Consider the following 19,887-nt stretch of genomic DNA (forward strand, 5'->3'; position numbering starts at 1 on the left):
TCTTCACAATGTGAACATTTGCCATAAAAGTAGTCCCTTTTGTTTTTAAAGGAAGTACATTTTTCCTTGTAAAATGTATTTCTTTACTTCTGCAGCTCCCTGACACTACTATCATGCCATTGTTGCTGCTTGCGGCATGCTGAATCCTACATGGGCACTGCTAGCAGCAGCCATCTTGGGGCGGCTTTGCCATTTTTAAGAACAAAAACGACTTTAAAAAGAAGTGTTTTAAGATGCAGACGCGCCGTTGGCTACCTTTGGTTTTTGTAGCACTATATGGCAAAAACCACAATAAGATGACTACCTAGTTATTGGCATGCATGCACAACCGTGGGTGATTTGATTTTCCGAGGTTATGCCTCCTTTAGTGATGGGCTATGGCATTGTAAGGCGGTATTTAGCAGTTCTACTAAAACGAATGCATGAAATGCAGCTCTGTGAAAGTGTGCTTCGCATAACACAATCTTTGAGCGTGGTTTGCCTACTGGACAGTTCTGGTGGCATATGAATCTGTTCAAAGGCTTATTGGATGTGTCTACTACAGACATGTACTCAGGTGGTGCATGTTGCATTCAATGAGATGTGGTCATTCAGAATATACTGAATTTTAAATTGATGTGCATCTTTTGCCATATGATGGAGTAGTTGAGGGGTGTGCATGTACCGGTGTTCAGTTGTGGGATGAATCTGGGAGGGATTCAATTGTGCACAAATTACCCATTGTGTGTGTTTTCCATGGCTCAATGCTTAAAATTATCTTTCCACAATTTAAGTGATGTTGTAAGTCTGTTTATTTTAGCTGTGTGGATGTGGGACAGTGATTCACCAGCTGAAGAGAGAGAGAGTGGGTGGAGATAGCAGAGTTTATGTATGTGTGTGGAAGTGGTGCTCTACGCCTCTTACCAATGTCACATGGAAGTTTATTTAGCCCGTGTGGATCAGTAAATTCTATATGTGAGGTATACACTGATATCTGCTCATTGTGTTTGATAGGATTGAGATAGCAATGCACATGTTAAAAAGTTATAAAATCATTTGGCAGAAAAATTGTTCTAATAAAAGGTGGCCTGTCTGCATATATCCTTATGAAAATGTTATTAACCCAATATTAAACTAAAGCCTTGCTTACATTTCTTTTGTAGCACATATGATGCATACTCATGACTTTGTGTTATCAAGATAAAAGGGATATTTTGCAGAATTTCTTACTCGCAGTTGTGAATTGCTTATTGCTGCATGCCACTGAAAGTATTATTATTATTTTTTAAACAAAATTATTTAGCCAGGGAGTATCATTAGATCCCCCAAAATTATATACCTCAGTATTTTGTTGAAAATTGTCTGTTTTCTGCAATCAATAAAAAAAATCTAAAACAGAGGACCTCATTTAGAATGGTATTTATTAGTCACAAGAAGCAGATGCCATTCACCAACAGTAAAACATATTTAAATGTATTAAACATTTATCTCCTGTAAAAATGGTTGTATCACTACCAAAATACTTTGCAGATTTGAAAACAATCTAATATACATTTTAAATTATAATATCAATTATGATATACTCAGAATTTTCAATCTTATTAAACATAATCACTGCATAAAAAAACACACAAGTCATGTTGCTGGACTTCCATAACTTGCCTTTTTGAAACGGTCAATGTTCAGAAGTACCCCCAGCACGACAGAGAGTTGCATAAATAAAACAATAAGGGACTGATTCAAAATGGACATTTTTAAAGAAGAAAATATATCTATCATAGATTTTTTTTAACAAGATTTGCAAAGATTTATAACATCAAGTGGTAAAGAATGGAATTAAGGCAATTGACACATTCCCATGGATACGTCCCCTCCATATTTAGTCATGAAAACAGAACAGAGACATAACAATTCAAAGGACTTAGTGCAGCGGGAATGTGCACTCCAACATTAAACCTTTTTTCTTTTATTCCTCCACCAGGAAAATACTTTCCCATCTGAGAAACCCCTCCACGTATGTCCACAGGAAATGCATGGGGCTAGTGGAGGTTGGGTACTTTCTGTTTTTCACTGCTTCCAGAACTACTGCAGGTGGTAATGGTTTGGATAAAAACATAGCGAAGGTGTGTGAATACCCACAAATTATGATTCTCTGAGGGTTAGTACCTTTGCCCTCCGTAGTAAACCATTTTTTCACCACGCTAAACTCTGCCGTTACTCAGAAAATCGACCATACTTCTGGATTTTTGGAACGTATATGTCCCATCTATGGAAGAATGATTCCTTGAATCAGGATCTAACATTTGAGATCAAAAATGGGATTCTGGGAATCGGACACTGACATAGCATAGCATGATACATAACACAACATGTAAAAACTTAAACCTCTTCAAACAGTAGTTTCAAGCACCAGTTCCAAGTTAAGTATGCTAGTGGCGTGCAAGGAAGAAGGATGCTTCATAAGTCGAAAGGGTATCTTATCTTATACTTTCTACTTGTGCGTGCTAGAAACAGCCTGCACGATGCTTCCTATGTTGGTAGAAGGCTGTTGTTACGACTCCAAGTCAGTCAGTGAAACACCATATTAGAGATGTGACAATCGACAGATGGACATATTGACATCTCACAATCTTAATTCTGACAAAGAAGAGCCTGAATGAGGTAGAAAGTTCACTTCTGATTAGCACTTATTTGAAAATGCAGGATTCCTTTTCATAATATCGCAATACATTCTGGGCTTTTAATCTCATTGATAATGAAAAAATAATAATTCTTCTAGGCAACCACTGACAAAGTCAATCGGTCTTACTTTGCCAATGCTTTGCTGTTGTCCATAGTGTCTTTGCCAATACAGTTTGCTTTTAATTATGACAGCATTGCCAAAGCCAATAGCAGTGGAGGAATAGAAAATAACGTTTTCATCCTTGAAGACGGCTATGAGGTTGATTGATGCAATGTGCAATATGGAGGGAGGCAACGTGGCAGCCATTTTTAATACAAAAACATTGCTTTCTTTACTTTTAACAGGGCCGCCAAACGGTGTTATGTCACGTAGCATCAAGCAATGTGGTGGCCTACTAGAAAGTATGATACACTATTTTCCTATTCTTTCAAGGTAGCCGACGGGTTGCATGAGGCCACGTTGCATTACTCAACATGGCCTTAAAGGTATAAGAAACAGACTTTCAAGATACTCAATCTTTGCTACCGGCTTTGCCAGGGCTGGGGTATTTTAAAAGTATCCGCCATTAGCAAAACTAATAGCAGTGGCCAGCAATCTGCATGAGAGGGTAAGTGAGACAGAGGAGGTGGAAGAGAGGAAAGAGACATGAAGACAAGGGAGTGCAAAGAGAGACAGAAACTGTTAGAGAGGCAAAGGAGGGAAGAAAGTCGGTGTATTGAACTGAAGCAGTTCTCAACTTCAAACACTATGAAAGACAGAAGCAGTAGGCGACATCAGAGAAACTAGGGGAATCACACAAGTATACTCCGTGTGCAGAAACAGCTGCAGGCAGCAGAACGTGCCGTCCCATTCGATGCTAGATGAAATTAACAGAAAAAGAAAAAAAATAGGTCCATGACATCTGCAGTACAAGGATACAATTCAGCCACTCAAAGCAATGGCAAACAGGAAATGACCTAGAGGCGAGACAAAGACAATAATAGGGAGGAAAGCAAGATAATAAAGAGCAGAGAACTGGGATAGACAAGAGAGCCATCCAATCTAGAAAAATGGCTGACCTAAAACCTATTCTGTGTAGTGTTGTATGCAATGCTGTCTGCAACTGTTGTGGAAGTTGTATCAAGATTGCAAAAAAATGGGTGTTTTACCACTTTGTCAAGTTTTTCATATGAAGTACAAACATTTTGAATCCAGATTATCGGCAAATACATAGTCTAAGTATTTATTGATGAGTAGACATACTATTCTTAACCAGACTTCTATATTTCTTGACAATATGTACAGGCCCGTCATTACAAGTGCCTGGTGCTCGGGCTGATCCAACTCCACCGGTCGCAATTTATTGGGGCTGCAAAATAACTCCTAATTACGAGTTTGTTGTGATAATGGGGACCAACGTTAACTGACCAGCAAATTCCCTTGATAAATTGGAACACGTTTGACCCACTGAAACTGAATCTATGAAGGGAAAACTGCAGAGTGTTGTGTTAGGCCCCATACTTCTAACTGCATTATTTCTGGTAACAGGAGTAACCACACATATCGCAATTAACAAGGCTAGTCATAATAAGTACCATTTATCATTACATAGTTAAGAATATTAAATCTATACTTCTTTATGCACAATCATCTCGGCAATAAAGTTGTAGTCAGCATTCTGGAGTTAACATTTTCCCACAGCGATGTAAACAACTTGATATTTTGACATGAGGAGATATGGCTATGGCATAAGTATATAGGGCCTGGCAGAAGAGCTGTTGACTTTGGAATCCGAGCATCCAGGTTTGAGCCCAGGCCTCAGCACCTGACTCCACATTATGTGAATCTGGGCAAATCACCTAATGTTCTTGTGCCTAAAATGTGAAATGTAACGTATGAACTGTATTTGTGTGGTAACCACTTGATGTATGCGATCTTGTACATTGTCTTACCTTCCCTCAAGTAACGTACAGCGCTCATTTGCTCCTCAGCTAGGTTGGCGCTGTATAAATACCAATAGATACCTACATGCAAAGTTCAGCATCTCAGGTCTTTAAATGTTGCTAAATTTAACAAGAACTTTCAAAATTTAAGAGTGCCTTTTGGCACTTTTTTAAAGAAAGGCCTGCTTTGCGTTCCTACAAAAGGCTTAGTGGCAGTATTGAAGACACGGTGCACTGCTTATATTGTATAAAGAAGAGATAGGTAACCCACATGGCAGGATATCAGTCACTTCTGACATAGGAACCAAGGTACTGAGTCCAAAGTAGGACAAGGAGGATCAGGTCCACGCCTAGTTTTAAAGCTATACACATTTTTTCTCTATACATTGTCTTTACATGGAATCCATGTATCTAACCAGTAATTATCCTAAAGATCTGGGATGGATGGAGGCCTCTTACATACACATTGGACCCCTCAAGACTTACATCATACCCTCTTTTATACCCACAACCAATGAACCACAAGAGTTTATACACTGCCGGATAAGAAGGGCCAGAACCCGGTTATGGTTTGCAACAATCTTCACTTCCATTTCCAACATGGCACCCCTGTTGTGCTGGTGCTATGAGTCATATTTCAACCACTTCAATGAAACATTGTTAAGTCTAGCAAGCAAACAATAACGGCAACCTTAACAACAGTTTTAACAAACTACTACATATTCTTTTGAAATCACTCTCTCCCAAGTATATTTCACTAAACTATCTAAGTTTTTAAGCTTCATACATCACAGATCCTACTTGTTTAGTCATAACGTATTGTTCTCTACCCCCTGGGCTTTCACTACTTTCAATTACTCCATAATTTGTGCCGGTGTTTGCAGATGGCCAACACCCGCATTCATTCTTGGTGACCCAGGATAATTTTTCTTCATCAGATTTTGACCCAGAACAGGACAACAGATTCCAAAAGAGGGAGAAAAAAGAGAGGAAGAAAAAGATAGAAAATAGGGATGTAAAAGAGACAGCAGGAGTTGGATAAATAGACAGGAAGCATGAGGTGGGTGAGGAAGGAGGCAAGAGGTGGAATCAAGACTAGGTAGCCTTCGTATCTTTCAAGCCCGCCATTTGATAGGATCCTAAGAAAACTTTGGGCCACTGCATTTATTTCTGTTTTAGATTAAAAATTAGGCACTTTTCCCAATGCATCACAGACATGTCTCTACCAGAAACAACTGATAGTTACAAGATAATGTGTCTTGGAAAGGTGACTTAACGAGTAACAAGGCTGAGATTGAATTTACAAGTAAACACCATTAATCATAACAGTATATAGGAATAGTCAAATGAGACAAGAAAGCTAAAAAGTTGGAGAAGACTGTTGGGGAGTAGACATCATTAGCTGCAAGAAGTGGTAAACAATAACACAAACGGCATACGCTATCCTCAGTTTGTAAATGTCAAACCCATAAGGACCATCTTTGAGGAAACATGATGGACAATCAATTCAAACCAAGATAAGGAAATATTTGCTGCTAAATAGGAATGGAAATTACTACTGCAAATGCATATAAACACAATAGCGTTGATTATCAAAGCACCTGAGTGATTAGAAATATAGAAGTATTTGTGCAAAGTACAAATGTAACCGCACATTTTCCCAAGCATTTAACACAGGTATTTAGGTTCGTCTCTGCACACGCAAGGGAAATAACTTTGGAGATTACATATTTGTCCAAATTCCAAATGTAAATTAGTGCACTTTTCTAAAATGTACAAAAATAATCATTTGATTACTGCACAACTAGAAAATCTATATTACTACATGACATCACCTCATAGTGCCAGTGCCTCCATTGGCAACTCAACCCACCTGCATATTTACTCTGATACAGCATGCATAGTCCTTGAAAGCTATAATTATAGCAAAGATCCAGTGATATACGATACTATTTCCAGCTTCGCACACATTTTTAGATCTTCTGTTGTGGAAAGTATCTAAACTTCTATATTTTATGATGAAGAGCAGCTTAGTTTTGTATTTTACTGTGGGCAGCAGACATATTTTAATATTCTGCTGTAGAGACCAGCTTTAATTCTGAGGTCAGAGCTAAGACCCGAACATCTCACTGCCTTCTCTGCCAGGATGGGACAACTAAACTTTCTTCTCACAAGACCTTCTGAAAAGTCACCATCCTAACAAACCTGGAGAACAGTATGCAATGTATGGAAAAAGTAGAATAACCACCTCCATTCTGGTTCCTTCCGTGATGCACATCTGAAGGAAAGAACACAATTATTATTCTCTAGATTCAAAGAAAGATACTCTCCTTTTTCCACATTCATTCTAGAAAATAGAGCTGCACCAATCATACGGTGCATTTTTATCCAAACACAGGTGTGGCATGGTGGCACTCTAGGTTATTCTATTGTTAGCATTCTAAACCAGTTCAAATGCCTTTTCAGTGAAGATCTTTCAGTTCTGTTATGATTTTGTGCAGATATGATGTTTTTGTTGTTGTCACATCCAACTGATTCTGAGCCAATTGTTGACACCAAAAGATTTAGGTAACAAAATGTATTGAAAAATGTGAAACTCCTACGTGCCATGGAGTCATGGAACAGTTGAACTTGAATTACAGCTAAATAAATCTATTGCTTAGTGCAACTGAAACACCAAAATGTTTTATCTTACAGATGTGCTAAAATTACATTTTGTGAAGCTCTGTTCAATGTTGATGGCTCTCCATTTTAAAAACAAAGTATCATTCCTAAGTAATGTTATAAGCAGCCTCATTTGAAAGGGAATACGTTTGCAGTAGAACATCTGCTATAAAAGACAGAAATACTGGTTGCATTGAAAATCCTTTCTTTTAAGAGATAGGAAAACATATATTTGCATACTTTATGATGCCCTTAGGCTCAGCAGTGCATAAGTTGCAGAGTCTGCAGCTTTGCATTATGCTGGAAAACTCTGAAAGAATTATTTAAACTTCTATTTTTGATTTGTTAATAAACTTCATTAAACACAAGTAACAGCTAATGGAGCAATTTGTGCTAATCGCTTGTGCATGTTTGACACTGGTGACTCCTTTTCAATTGGACATTGATAAACAGAGGTTCTTGTTAACAATGGCACTTGGGGCAAGAATCACAGATAATTTGATTCCATATGTGAGATATGCTTAGCACATTTATAACTGGTTATAAAATGGGAGGTGATTCACATTTACATCAGAAGGAAATATTCATGAAAATACCTGTGAATCAAAAAAACAAATGTGTAAATTGCCGAGTGAAGCATCGATGTGTCTAAAACACAAAACCCGATCCCGGGAAATTTGTCACATAATTATAAAACCACAAGGTAACAGTGGAGGAAATGATGGTCTATTAATGTAAAAAAACCTAAAAATCTTGATCCAATTTCAGTTAATGATTCCTGCCTGAAAAACGGGTCAAATTTGACCAGATCACTTGCTTCAAATTTTTTCCTCACCAGAATATTTTGAGCAATGCTATATATTTATTTATTTATTATTATTTTTCTATTTGTGTTTGTTTTTTAAAGTGCAGCCTTGTGACCTACTGTCACTACCACCCTTGTTATAAATGCGCGGAGGTTTTCAAATCAATGCACAAAGATCAGAATTATAAGAGATGCAGAGTTTACGACAACCGATAATGTCCTGGTTCGATAAAGTCCATGCAGGCCAGACACTTTTGGCAGGTCAAAAGTACTGGTATACACTTTGAAAAGATGGTCTGCTAATTACACAAACATCAGGATTTGGGGTGCAGAAAACACCAGAATCTGGAAAGTACTGCTAGTTACCCATCTGAATGGGAGCTATATAACCTGCTGAGTAAATTCCAAAACCTGGAGTATCGATAAAAATAATTGAAACACCATGAAGGCCAAATGAGGGCCTTTGTAGCACTGCGGTCTGTGGTGGTGGCAATTGTTGGCTGTAGTACATTGCTCCCATCCCAAATGGTTTAATGACCTGAACACCAGTTCATATGAAATTATACATGTTTCCGATTTTCAATGAAGATTGAACTGTATAAAGAGTGACCGTGACCATTGTGAATGTGGCACTCCAAGTGGTTTTGTTGATGTCACATGACAACAGCTTTGACTGGCTTTTCCTTGGCTTTTTTCTTACTTTCTTTATTTTTTCTTAAATTCTTAAATGACAACATTGATTTCTTAGATCTGGATGCAAAGAGTACAAGATCTGGGCTCACACTACATGGATAGCCACACCTCTATGAGTCTCACGTTTGAAACTGGCCCATTGGAGCAAGATTTGCTTTGCTGGAATCAAACGCATTAGCATTCCATAGCCATGTATGGGTATTCTGCAGCCCAAATAGATTTTCCATCTATTTTCTGACTGCACACAACTCACCCAAGTATCACCAAATGGCACCCTGGATTAAGGCGAAGCATTGTAAGTTACACATGCTTATCTCACAGTTCTTCTTGTGCATGAATTGGACACATTTTGTGCAGTTACATTTTTTTAGCTCAAAATATTGTGCAATCTAAAAAATCTTTGTGATTTAAGGCCTTTTTGTTTTCAAGATGAACGTTCATCTTTCTCCAGCTAGGTGTTTAAATATACCTTCTTAAGTCTTCTATAGTTTAAGACAACATATATTTTTCTTACATAATTTCTCCATGGGTAGTGCCTCTGGATATTTTACAAAAGTACTATCCAGAGGTAAGTTTACAGATTAACTAGTTTGCTAGCAAAAAAGGTGGACAACCTGATTGTGCATGATCAGAATACCAGAAGTCGGTTGAGCCTTTCAACCTCCTCTGACCATTAAAAATGTAACCACATGTCTAGATAACCGAAGTTAGGGTTAAGTGCTTTAACAATATATTATCAATAATATTAATTAACACATGAATCATGGATCCCAGAATTAACCACAAACAATCTGAATAGAAGTTATTAGCAAATCTTAAATATTCCTGAAGTTATAGAAACAATAATAGGCCAAGTTTCTGGCACAGCTCCTACGTAAGTTTTCTTTTGTGTCTCTGGAGATGCTTCATCATATTGGAAGCCTGAGAGAAGCACCTACCACATTCAGTGCACGGGTAGGGTTTCTCATTTTTGTGAATCCGCTGATGTGTGGCCAAGTTAGATGGCTGACTGAAACTCTTGCCACATTCCTTACATGGATATGGTTTCACTCCTGTGTGCACACTCTGATGATACAGCAAGTTCGTTGAATAACTGAAACGTTTCCCACATTCACTACACTGGTAGGGTTTCTCGCCAGTGTGCACTCGTTGATGTTGCAACCGGTTTGATGGACTGCTAAACGTCTTTTCACATTCACCACATTTGAACGGCTTTTCACCAGTGTGTATTCGCTGGTGTCGGGCCAAATAGGCGGACTTGCAGAAACCTTTGCCACATTCACTGCATATAAATGGTTTCTCACCAGTGTGCCTTATCTGATGAGAGATTAGGTAGGAGGCCTGCTGAAAGCATCTTCCGCATTCATCACAAGCATAAAGCTTTTTCCCTGTGTGTGTTCGTAAGTGTGTGGTCAGTCCTGCTTTTTGACTAAAACCCTTTCCACATGTACTGCATTTATGCAGTTTCTGCCCTGTGTGAATTTGCTTGTGACCATTCAGTTTTGATAACTGTCTGAAACCCTTCCCACATTCACCACATACGTACGGTTTTTCACCAGAGTGTATTTTCTGATGTTCATGCAATATTGATGCCAAACGGAAAGTGTTTCTACATTCCTCACATGCAAATGGCTTCTCGCCTGTGTGTATCTTCTTATGTATTTTTAAGGATGACGACCACTTAAAGTTCCTTCCACATTCATCACATGTATATGGCTTTTCATCTGCATGTATCCGCTGATGCATGATGAAGTTTGATTTCTGGCTGTAGCTCCTGCCACATTCCATGCATGTATACAGTTTATTTTCTGTGTGAATTTGCTGATGTACCTTCAAGGTGGTGGGGCCCCTAAAACTCTTTCCACATTCACTGCATGAATATGGTTTCTCTCCTGTGTGCTTTCTTTGGTGTATAAGCAAATTTGACTTCTGGCTATAACTTTTTCCACATTCCTCACACGTGTACATGGTTTCCTGGGCATGGAGTCTCTGATGATTAACTAATGCTGACTTCCGACTAAAACCTTTCCCACATTCTGAACAAGTATATGGCTTAACACCTGTGTGCAGGCGTTGATGTGTAATCAACTCATAATTGTGATTGTACATCTTACCACATTCACTGCAGGTGAACGGTTTGTCTCCTGTGTGCTCCCTTTGATGGTAGATGAGAGTTGGCAGTCGAGTGAACCTTTTTGCACATACAGTACACGTGTAAGGTTTCTCTGGTGTGCGTTTTCTTTGGTGCGTAATTAATGAAGAGTAAGAATTCTGCTGCTCAGTCAAGCTTGTGGGTTGGAAGACGCCCCTAACACCGGCAATGGACTTTCTTAGTGCAGTTGAGATGGACTTTCCATTCTCTGCTTGGATCAGTGGCCATTCATTGCTGGTTTCTGTCTGCATTAGATACTGCATGTATGTGTTCCTGGCAATTTCTTTCACAAGACAGTCTTCATTTCCCCTTCCTTTGTTGAGATATTTTTCATGATCTAATGCTCGATATTTATCAAACGAACCATCTCCTGTTGGAATAAATAGAAAAACTAAATGTGAGCTGAAATCGACGACTACTAGTGCAAACTCTGACGTCAGCTTCCCGATATCAATGTTTAAATATATTTTTATCATAAAGACACATTTTTTTTGATGGCTTAATCTATGAAAAATCTCTATTCTGCATGTTTATGCCATTGACCTTGCTTCTAGAATAATGGTCGATAACAAGTAGTAGAGAAGGTGACAAAGAGGAACAATGACATAAGATCTCATTACATGCTAAAATGGGACCCTGTTTACATTCATATTACATATTGAAATTGGTCTATAAAAACTTTTCTCTAAAATATAAGACTAATTTCAGTTAGGGATGCAAAACTGTAAACCTATCAAGAGACTAATATTTTCTGATTAATTATATATATATATATATATATATATATATATATATATATATATATATATATATATATATATATATACAAACACATTAATCTGGAATTCAAATTTTAGAATGTGCCCAAGAACTCTTCCATGAACACAATTGAGACAAACGTCCTAAAATTCACCTTCAAAAGTAGCATATATAATACATCAAATGTTTTGAAAATAACAGGAAAAGGTACATTCAAGTTGGAAATTAAGATCTCAATGTGAAAAATTCCATTGTCATATTCAAAGAAAGCTAACAGGATTATACTAGAATTCACATGGTGGGTATTTATTTAAAAAGTTTTGTATAGCGCGAACGTGACTCCGAAGGGTATCAGAGCGCTTCACAATAGTGGAGGGGAGAACAAGGTAAAGGAGAACATTGCAGAGGGGGTAAGAGAGGATAACATAATGAACTAATAAGAATGTACAGGCATGCAAAACAAACATTACTTAGTAGGGTAAGGCAAACAATCCTGGGCATTACAGTTGTTAAGCCATTAAAAAGAGAGAAAAAAAAAGTGAAATCAAAGGACATTTATAAAACAGACGAACCATGGTCAATTAAGGCAGGAACTTGTACATTAGGATTATCTTTGCTTCGCGTTTAAAGGCAGCCATGCAGGGGATTCTGCGGATTTCCTGTGGGAGAGAGTTCCAGATCTTCGGTGCCGAGCCAGAGAAGGCTCTGAGCCTCGTTCTCTTTTTGCGAGAGGTCTGAGGTTTCAGTAGTAGAAAATGTGCACTTCTTGATGGTCTACCCGCTCCTGATAGTTCTAGATTTTGGGCCAGGTAACCAGGGGTTTTAAAGTGGAGAGCTTTGTGCGTCAAACAAGCAATCTTTAGTTGTATTCTTGCTTCATAGGGTAACCAATTTAGAGATCTTAGGACTGGGGATATGTGATCATTTCTTTTTGTATCAGTGATCAGTCTGGCAGCTACATTAAACAAAGCCCTGAGAGGGGCCATGGTATATTTGGGAAGGCCAAAGAGCTTCGCTCTACCATAGTCTAGCCTCGGCAGGGCAAGCGCTTGAACTACCTGCTTGAAGTCCTCTTGAGGGAGAAATGGTTTTAGGTTTCTATGAATCCTCATTTGGTGGTTAGCACCCTTACACATCTTACTAATATGTTTTTTCATGTTCAGCTGCGAGCCTAGGGTGATTGCAAGAGATATAGCGGAGTCGATGATAAGAGGAGAGCAGTTGAAGGTAGTGAGGTGCTTCATCCAGAGGTCAATCTTAAGGGTGTGGAAACTGATTGATTCCGGTTCTGGTTTTCCGAACAGCTGAGGCTTGTACAGAACGTGGTGCGAGCAGCAGAGTGAGGAGCGGACTGAGAACGCTGCTGCGGTTCCCGTTCCGCCGAAGAAAATCACCGTGCTGGTGACGGTCGTACAGGCGATGGCTTGTGGGTTGTGGTCTGCTGCTTGTCACTAGTAAACTGACGGCTTACTGTTAGCTGCTCCAAAACGCCCACCGTATCGCTGCAGTCTGAGTCCACCGCAGCCCTTGTTCTGGACGCCTTGTGGAGCCTTCAGTCCCAGCTGTGACGGTCTGCCTGTGGTGAGTGCTGCGCTGATGCGCGCTCTCCATTTTTCTGCTTCAGTCTGCTCTCACCCAGCTCGCGTGCTGTAGCGCGATTACAGCTTAACTTTTGCTCGCGTTGGAACCTAAACGCGAGGATTAAGGAACCCATTCATTGAGACGCGTGCTCAGCGCGATTATGGTGCAATTAGCCCCGAGGCTAAACTAAGAACCTTCACGCTCAGGAGAGCGTTCCTGGATATAAACCGGCCATTAAACAAGCACAGAGCTGAAGGACGGCTCGGAGTGCTTGGGCCAAGTGCTTGGGCCATTAATCATTTTTGCTTTTTTTTGCTTCATTTGAAAACTGGTGTTCTCCCTACATGCTGGAACCGCATGTCTGAGAGAAAGAGACTCTCTTTAAGGACAAGAGGACTTACTCTACTTGGCACAGGGATTATCTACAACTAAGATAAGTACCTCTTTCCTGCCTTCTTACTTGCCTGCAAGCAGAGTTTCCAGACGCTATTCTTTCAGATCCTCTGTGAATATTGCATTCCGGTCCAGACTTTCCAGCTTTCCAGCTTTTCCCGACGCTGACGCAGAGCGAGCGAAGCGAGCGGGCGGGTGATTGTTGTTGTCCCGCTATTGCCCCGCCGTTGCCCCGCTGTCCTGCTGTTCCAACTGCTGGGGGGGGCACTGGTCTTTCCTTGGCCGCTTCCTAGGCCCGGCTCTCCTTAAGTCCCCCGCAACCCCCCTCCTCCATCTCTTCACCGGCTCATCACCATCTCCTGAGTCAGGTGGAGTTGCAACAGGAGGAGGGGGAGGGTGGTTGAGCCAAGTGGGGAAAGTCGTGAGAGCTGAGCGAGCCCGGAGGCGCGGTGGTGGAGGCGCTGTGACGCTGCGCAATACACCTGTGGAGGCTGATGGACTACTGAAGAAGGCTTTACGGTGAGAGAAAGCCTTGCAGGTGGCACTAGAGGCGAGAGAAGTGAGGGGGTGAGGGGCGAGGGGTAAAGGGCGTCCCCTTTCCTCGTAGCTCCTTCTCCTTGTAGCTGCGTCCTGTGAGTTGCTTGCCCCCACGAACTCTGAACTTGAAACTTGTGTCAACGCTCTGCCCACCTAAGACCTCAAAGGCTCAATATTATAAGGCTTTAACGCCGGCTTTAGGTTTCAAAAGGCCAGCTAAGGACTCTAAACAGGTGCCCAAAAAAGGTGCTACTGAGGGGGACTGTGGACACATTTCTCTCCTCCGACAAGGCGTCACTAAACAAGTCCTAGTCCCTGGCCGGTGGGGAACCTTAAAATTACCTAGCAGGGATCAAGGAGCCGCAGGAGACGCGGCCCCAGCAGCTCCTGTTGCCCAGAGGCTAGAGCAGGGGTAAGCCGGGGGAGCTAGGAGCGGAGCAGCGCCCGCGTCTGCAGCCGTCTGGTGCAGACCCAGCGCAGACCCAGTCAGTGCAGATCCAGTGACCTCGTTGAGAGGAATAAGCAGAGTAAGCAGAGGGACTGAGGACTGGGAGGCAGGGCAAGATCGCTGTCAGCAAGATAGCGGTCAGGCGGCAGTCGCTGACCCCCCCGCATCGGCTGGTGTTGGTTCTGCCGGCCCCCAGGGCCCTCACTTACCCAAGCCGTGTGGCTCTGTGAGTCAAAACTAACTATTAGCAACCAGCTATTAGCTATTAGCTACCAGCTACCCAACTATCCATCTAAACTGCCTCCGGGCCAGTATGAGGTCTGGAAAAGTGAGAAGGTCCATCACAAAACCAGTATTAAAACGAAAAAAGGGGGCTATAAGAGACGTTGGAGCCACTCTACCATCTACAGATGAAGACCTCTGCAAAATAAGGGCCGTTAAGGGAAAGGACAACTCGAACGATACCAATTCCGCCAACAAAATCGGCGACGACACGGGCTGCCTTTGGTTCACTGGCATGGAAGCCAATAAAGATAACAACTTAGAAATGGCAACGGACCCATGCAATTCAACAAAACCAAGTAAGCTAATAAAAGGAGCAAAAAGAGAAAGAACCGACGATCTCATAACCATTGATGGAGAACCAGCAAGGAAAATTTCATACTCTTACCAACCAAAAATCTACACGAAATTTGGGTTCTTAAAACATCCAGGAGCAGCAATTTTCACTAACTATGAAAACCTAGAAGGTCTACCAACTCCATTGGAGCCAGGGAAGATAGAATATCCATCACTACATGAACAAAAAATACCGGAATCAGAAAAAACGCCAAAAGTTACAGTTACAGTAGTGGACATACACACCGCTAATAATCTTATGACATCAATTGAAAGCAGCTCAACAATTAACAATGAAGAAGATGGAATACTATACTCATCAGCAGACCCGCCAGCGGAGCTCAACAGTCAACCAGACACCGAACTGACAAACCCTCAAGGCATACAGACTCAGCTCAGGAGGATAAAAACAGAACGCTCCCCAGACAAGGATACAACATTCAGTGGGTCAAGTATAGATAGAGCATTAGATGTCTCCATTATTCTACAACAACATGACCCACAGGACGGGGGAGATCAACAAACAGGTCCCCCATGGCAAAAACCTCGCAGCGTGCGGGATGCTAGGATAGCAACACCACGACAAAATAGCAGCCTTTCACCGACGCTGAAGAGCGCAAAAGACGGCCCCCACACGGCCCCAAATGAGCAGAGCGGTACTGGCCGCCCCAACACGCCAAAAAATCGGCAAAGAGAGATTCCATACACTATAGACAGTGACATGTCTTTCCTTGCAACACAGGAGTGGCAAGACCTAGTGGCGGCATACAATCTAAAACCCACTACAACTTCAAGCACCAGGAGACCAGAGAGCGAGACCAAAAGCACGTTCATTACCTTCTGGGCAAATCTACTAAATACAATACAACTATCAGCAGCAGCCTTACAATACCAATCAGAGAAATTAGACATGCAGTTAACAGTACTGCAAACACTAGCTGAATTCACTTCAGGGATTGAGAAGAAACTAGGCGACTTAAACGGCTTAATAAAAAGGGGTCAGGAAGCAGCAGAACTGTCTGCTATAGCAAGAACAGAATGCGACTGCTCCCCAATAATTAACAAACTATCGACACTACCAACTATGCTAGAAAACCTTCTGGTCAATCTGAAACCAATCGTGCCATCGGACTTGACAGATACAGCCAAGGAGGGAATCATCGCAAGGGACTCCCAACCACACGGAATTATAGAAATCACAGAAAAAGCAGAGAATGAGTTGTTCCAAAACGAGAAGACCCGTCCCTCTACTGCCAGACAACCGCCAAAAAATGCACTCTCAAACCTCTCACCTCAAGAAACAGCCACAACAGAGGTGCCTACAAACTCACGAACCCGCCGGAAACAAAATAGGAAGGGCAGGAACAGGAAAATGACAGCCACGGCCCAAGAACAGGAGGGGCAGACAGTGGAATCCCACTGCCAAGTGGAACAAGAAGAGACGGCGGGACGTTTAAACCAGGCCGAGCAGACCCCGCCCTTGGGCAAAAAACTGTCAATCACAAGGACCCCCATCAAACAGCAATAGAACATCCTGGGCACGAGGATGTTACAAAGGCACAACGCTCACATCAGCAGGAAAGATTCGAAATAGAGTCTGACGCATGCAGCACAGCAAGGAGCCACATCGACAACTGGCCAAGGGCCACGCTACAAAATGTGAAACAGTCGGCCCTGGAGCAGGAATCGGAACAACCTAAAACAAGGGCAACTTCAGCCACAACTGTTAACATCAATGACCTACCCTCCACCGGGGCTTACCATCCTGAACAAACCGCAGCCCGAGTATACAGAGACACTTCAATAAATAAGACAGACATACTAATATTCGCTCCAGAGTACAAATCTAGGGGCAGAATGGATACCTTGAATAGAGGAAACATAATCAAATTAATTACATCTATCAAAGGTCTGGAAGATATCACCACAACTGACTTACTTCAAATTGAATTCCAACCTGTACTCGACCAGTCCAAACTAGAAACGACAAAGACAACATGGGCGTCAAATGATCTGGTCGACCGGATTTTAGGAGAACTTAACAAATTCGCTCAATGGGGAATAAGGCTGGAACCAGGCAGAAGGCCAGCCTACCCAACACCGTTTTTAAAGGAGAGTGAAAAAGAACACCCGCTCAAAGCTACATCAATTCTAAAAGGAGCCCTCAGCCAGTCGCCAGGCCGCCAAGGAAGGTCCTTACACACTAAAACGGTAATAATGAAATCTATAGCTCCTAATCAGGACATAATACAGCGAACAATAACAAACAGAGGTGTGCAATGACAAGGACCCCCTGTGCAGCCCTCAACACACACAACACTGAACAACCTCAGAGTATGTATTTGGAATATCAATGGCTTGACTGACAAATTGGATGATCATGAAAAACTAAAATACTTAAGGACATTTGACTTGATACTACTTCAAGAAACCTGGGAAGAAGCTGAGATAGCCCTTGAAGGCTACACGACGCAAATCGTCCCAGCTACCAGGATCTCACCCTTTGGCCATAGCTCAGGCGGATTAATGATCTTTGCCTCAATCCTCAAAGTAGGATCAATGAAGGAAATAAAGATTAAAACTATAGCTCCTAACGTCACACAGGCGATTGAGATAACAATCAACACCAGAAAGCCGGACCACCGCCTGGTAATAGTTAACTCTTATATACACCCGAAGCACAGACGGAAAGGTGCAAGAGAGCTGGTCAAAGAGACAGCAAGAATTATGGATGAGGGGGATGTTGAAAATTTAATCTTGGCAGGAGACTATAACCTGTTTCTCTTTGGGACCGCAATGGACGATGATTTGTTATACGAACTTAACAGAGCCTGGGGAATACCAACTCAGGCACAACCACTTCCAACTAAACAAACCAACTGTTCAAACCAATTGTTAAAAGAATTAGAGCAATTAAACCTAAGGGCGCTGAAGGGCCGGTATAAAGAAGACACCCCTCCAGCATCAACCTACCATTCGGCAGCAATTTCCTCCTACCTAGACTATGCATTTGCAACTCTCCCTCTATTTGACATCATCATATCATTTAAGCTGGGTGTTAGTAACCAAAGTGACCATTTGCCACAAGAAATCGTTCTAAGGATAACCAGAGATAACCCCACGGAAGTCAGGGCATGCGCTAGATCCGAATACACATCAGACTTCAAACGCATAAGATATAAACAAAATAACATCGAAGAGCTGTCTTTAAACGCGAAGGAGCTTATTCATCAGGGCAATTTGGTTGCAAACCCAATAGAGGCCTGGGAGTGGTATACAAAGTCTCTGGGGATCAAATATGCAACAAAATCAAGGCCAGTCAAAGGCAAAACTCCTAAGTCTGCACCGAGTAAGACTAACACGCTGGAGATAAAAAGAATTAAACGGAATATAAAGCAAACTTTAAAACAACTCCATATACAGCCAAAAAAAGGGCCTCTGCAAGACGCTCTACGCGGTTTAAAAGCAAACCTAAGAAAGGCAACGTGGGAAAACAAAAGACAGGCGAATAACGAACTCTGGGCAAAAATAAAGTACGATTCGAAACTAAAAAACAGCGCCAAATTTTGGCAAACAATTCACAGCTTGCAGCGACCAGGCCATCAAGGAATGAACTCCTACATATCAGAGGCAGCTTGGGCTGACTACCTGCACAATCACTTTAACCAAACCGACGAATGTAACCCCACAGCCCTGACAACACAAGAAACAGACAACAATCAGAAGGTCAATGAAACGGGAAAGACTGAAAAAGGGTCTAGAAATCTCAAGGAAAGGACAACGGGAAAATACGACCAAAAGAAGACTGATGGGGCAAAGAACAACAGCACACTAACGAGCATCATAGAGAACAAAATCAACATAACAGCGGATCGGATAAAAATTCAAATTAAGAAGGGGAAAATGGAAGGAGCTCCAGGCCCAAATGGGATTCCACCGATGATATTTAAGCAGGACATCGAATTCTGGAGTAACACACTAGTACCGCTCTTTGTGGGCATACAAGAATTAGAAACCTGCCCGGAATCCTGGCAAGGATCGACCATAAGCCCAATTCACAAGCAAGGAGACAGGAGTGATCCTTGCAATTATCGGCTGATCGCTCTACTTGACATAGAAGCAAAGTATTACGCTGGCATTCTATTGGACGAATTGACATCTTGGGCAGCGTCCAATCACATAATCCCGGCAAATCAAACAGGGTTCTGCAGAGGACAAGGAACTACCACCAATGTTATGGCACTAACTCTGCTGACAGACGCGGCCAAAGTAGGAAAGAACTCGCTGTTTCTATGTTTTATCGACTACAGCTCAGCCTTCGACCATGTGGACCGGGGAAAACTTTGGCGAAAGCTTGACAAATGGGGGATACCGCAACCCCTCCTGAAACAGCTAATCTTACTTCACACCAACACCTGGGTTAAGATTAAGCTGGGAGACGGGATGCACCTCTCCAGGCGAATCAACACCTCTAAAGGACTGAAGCAAGGGTGCGTCCTAGCCCCTACTTTGTTTAATCTTTTCCTGGCAGATCTACCAGGGGAATTGGACAGCACTAAATCGCACGCCCCACGGTTGGGGGACATCACGCTGTCCAACCTCCTCTATGCCGATGACCTGGTTCTAATAAGTCGAACTCCAATTGGCCTTCAG

The 19,887-nt window shown here is 41.8% G+C and overlaps 1 protein-coding gene across 4 annotated transcripts in view; it reads right to left on the bottom strand.

Annotated features, from left to right (window-relative positions):
* Nucleotides 1–1,383: 1,383 nt before the first annotated feature.
* LOC146772549 (uncharacterized) overlaps nucleotides 1,384–19,887 on the bottom strand; it is a 36,553-nt gene continuing 18,049 nt past the window's right edge. For 3 of the 4 annotated variants that reach the window (XM_085639603.1, XM_085639602.1, XM_085639604.1), the window contains exon 5: nucleotides 1,384–11,268. In XM_085639603.1, the coding sequence (XP_085495729.1) occupies nucleotides 9,617–11,268 (1,652 nt within the window). In that variant the 3' untranslated portion in view covers nucleotides 1,384–9,616. The remainder of the gene's footprint in view (nucleotides 11,269–19,887) is intronic. The other variant, XM_085639605.1, reaches the window with a different exon arrangement.

Source organism: Triturus cristatus, chromosome 12 (assembly GCF_964204655.1).
Source record: "Triturus cristatus chromosome 12, aTriCri1.1, whole genome shotgun sequence".
Lineage (NCBI taxonomy): Eukaryota > Metazoa > Chordata > Amphibia > Caudata > Salamandridae > Triturus > Triturus cristatus.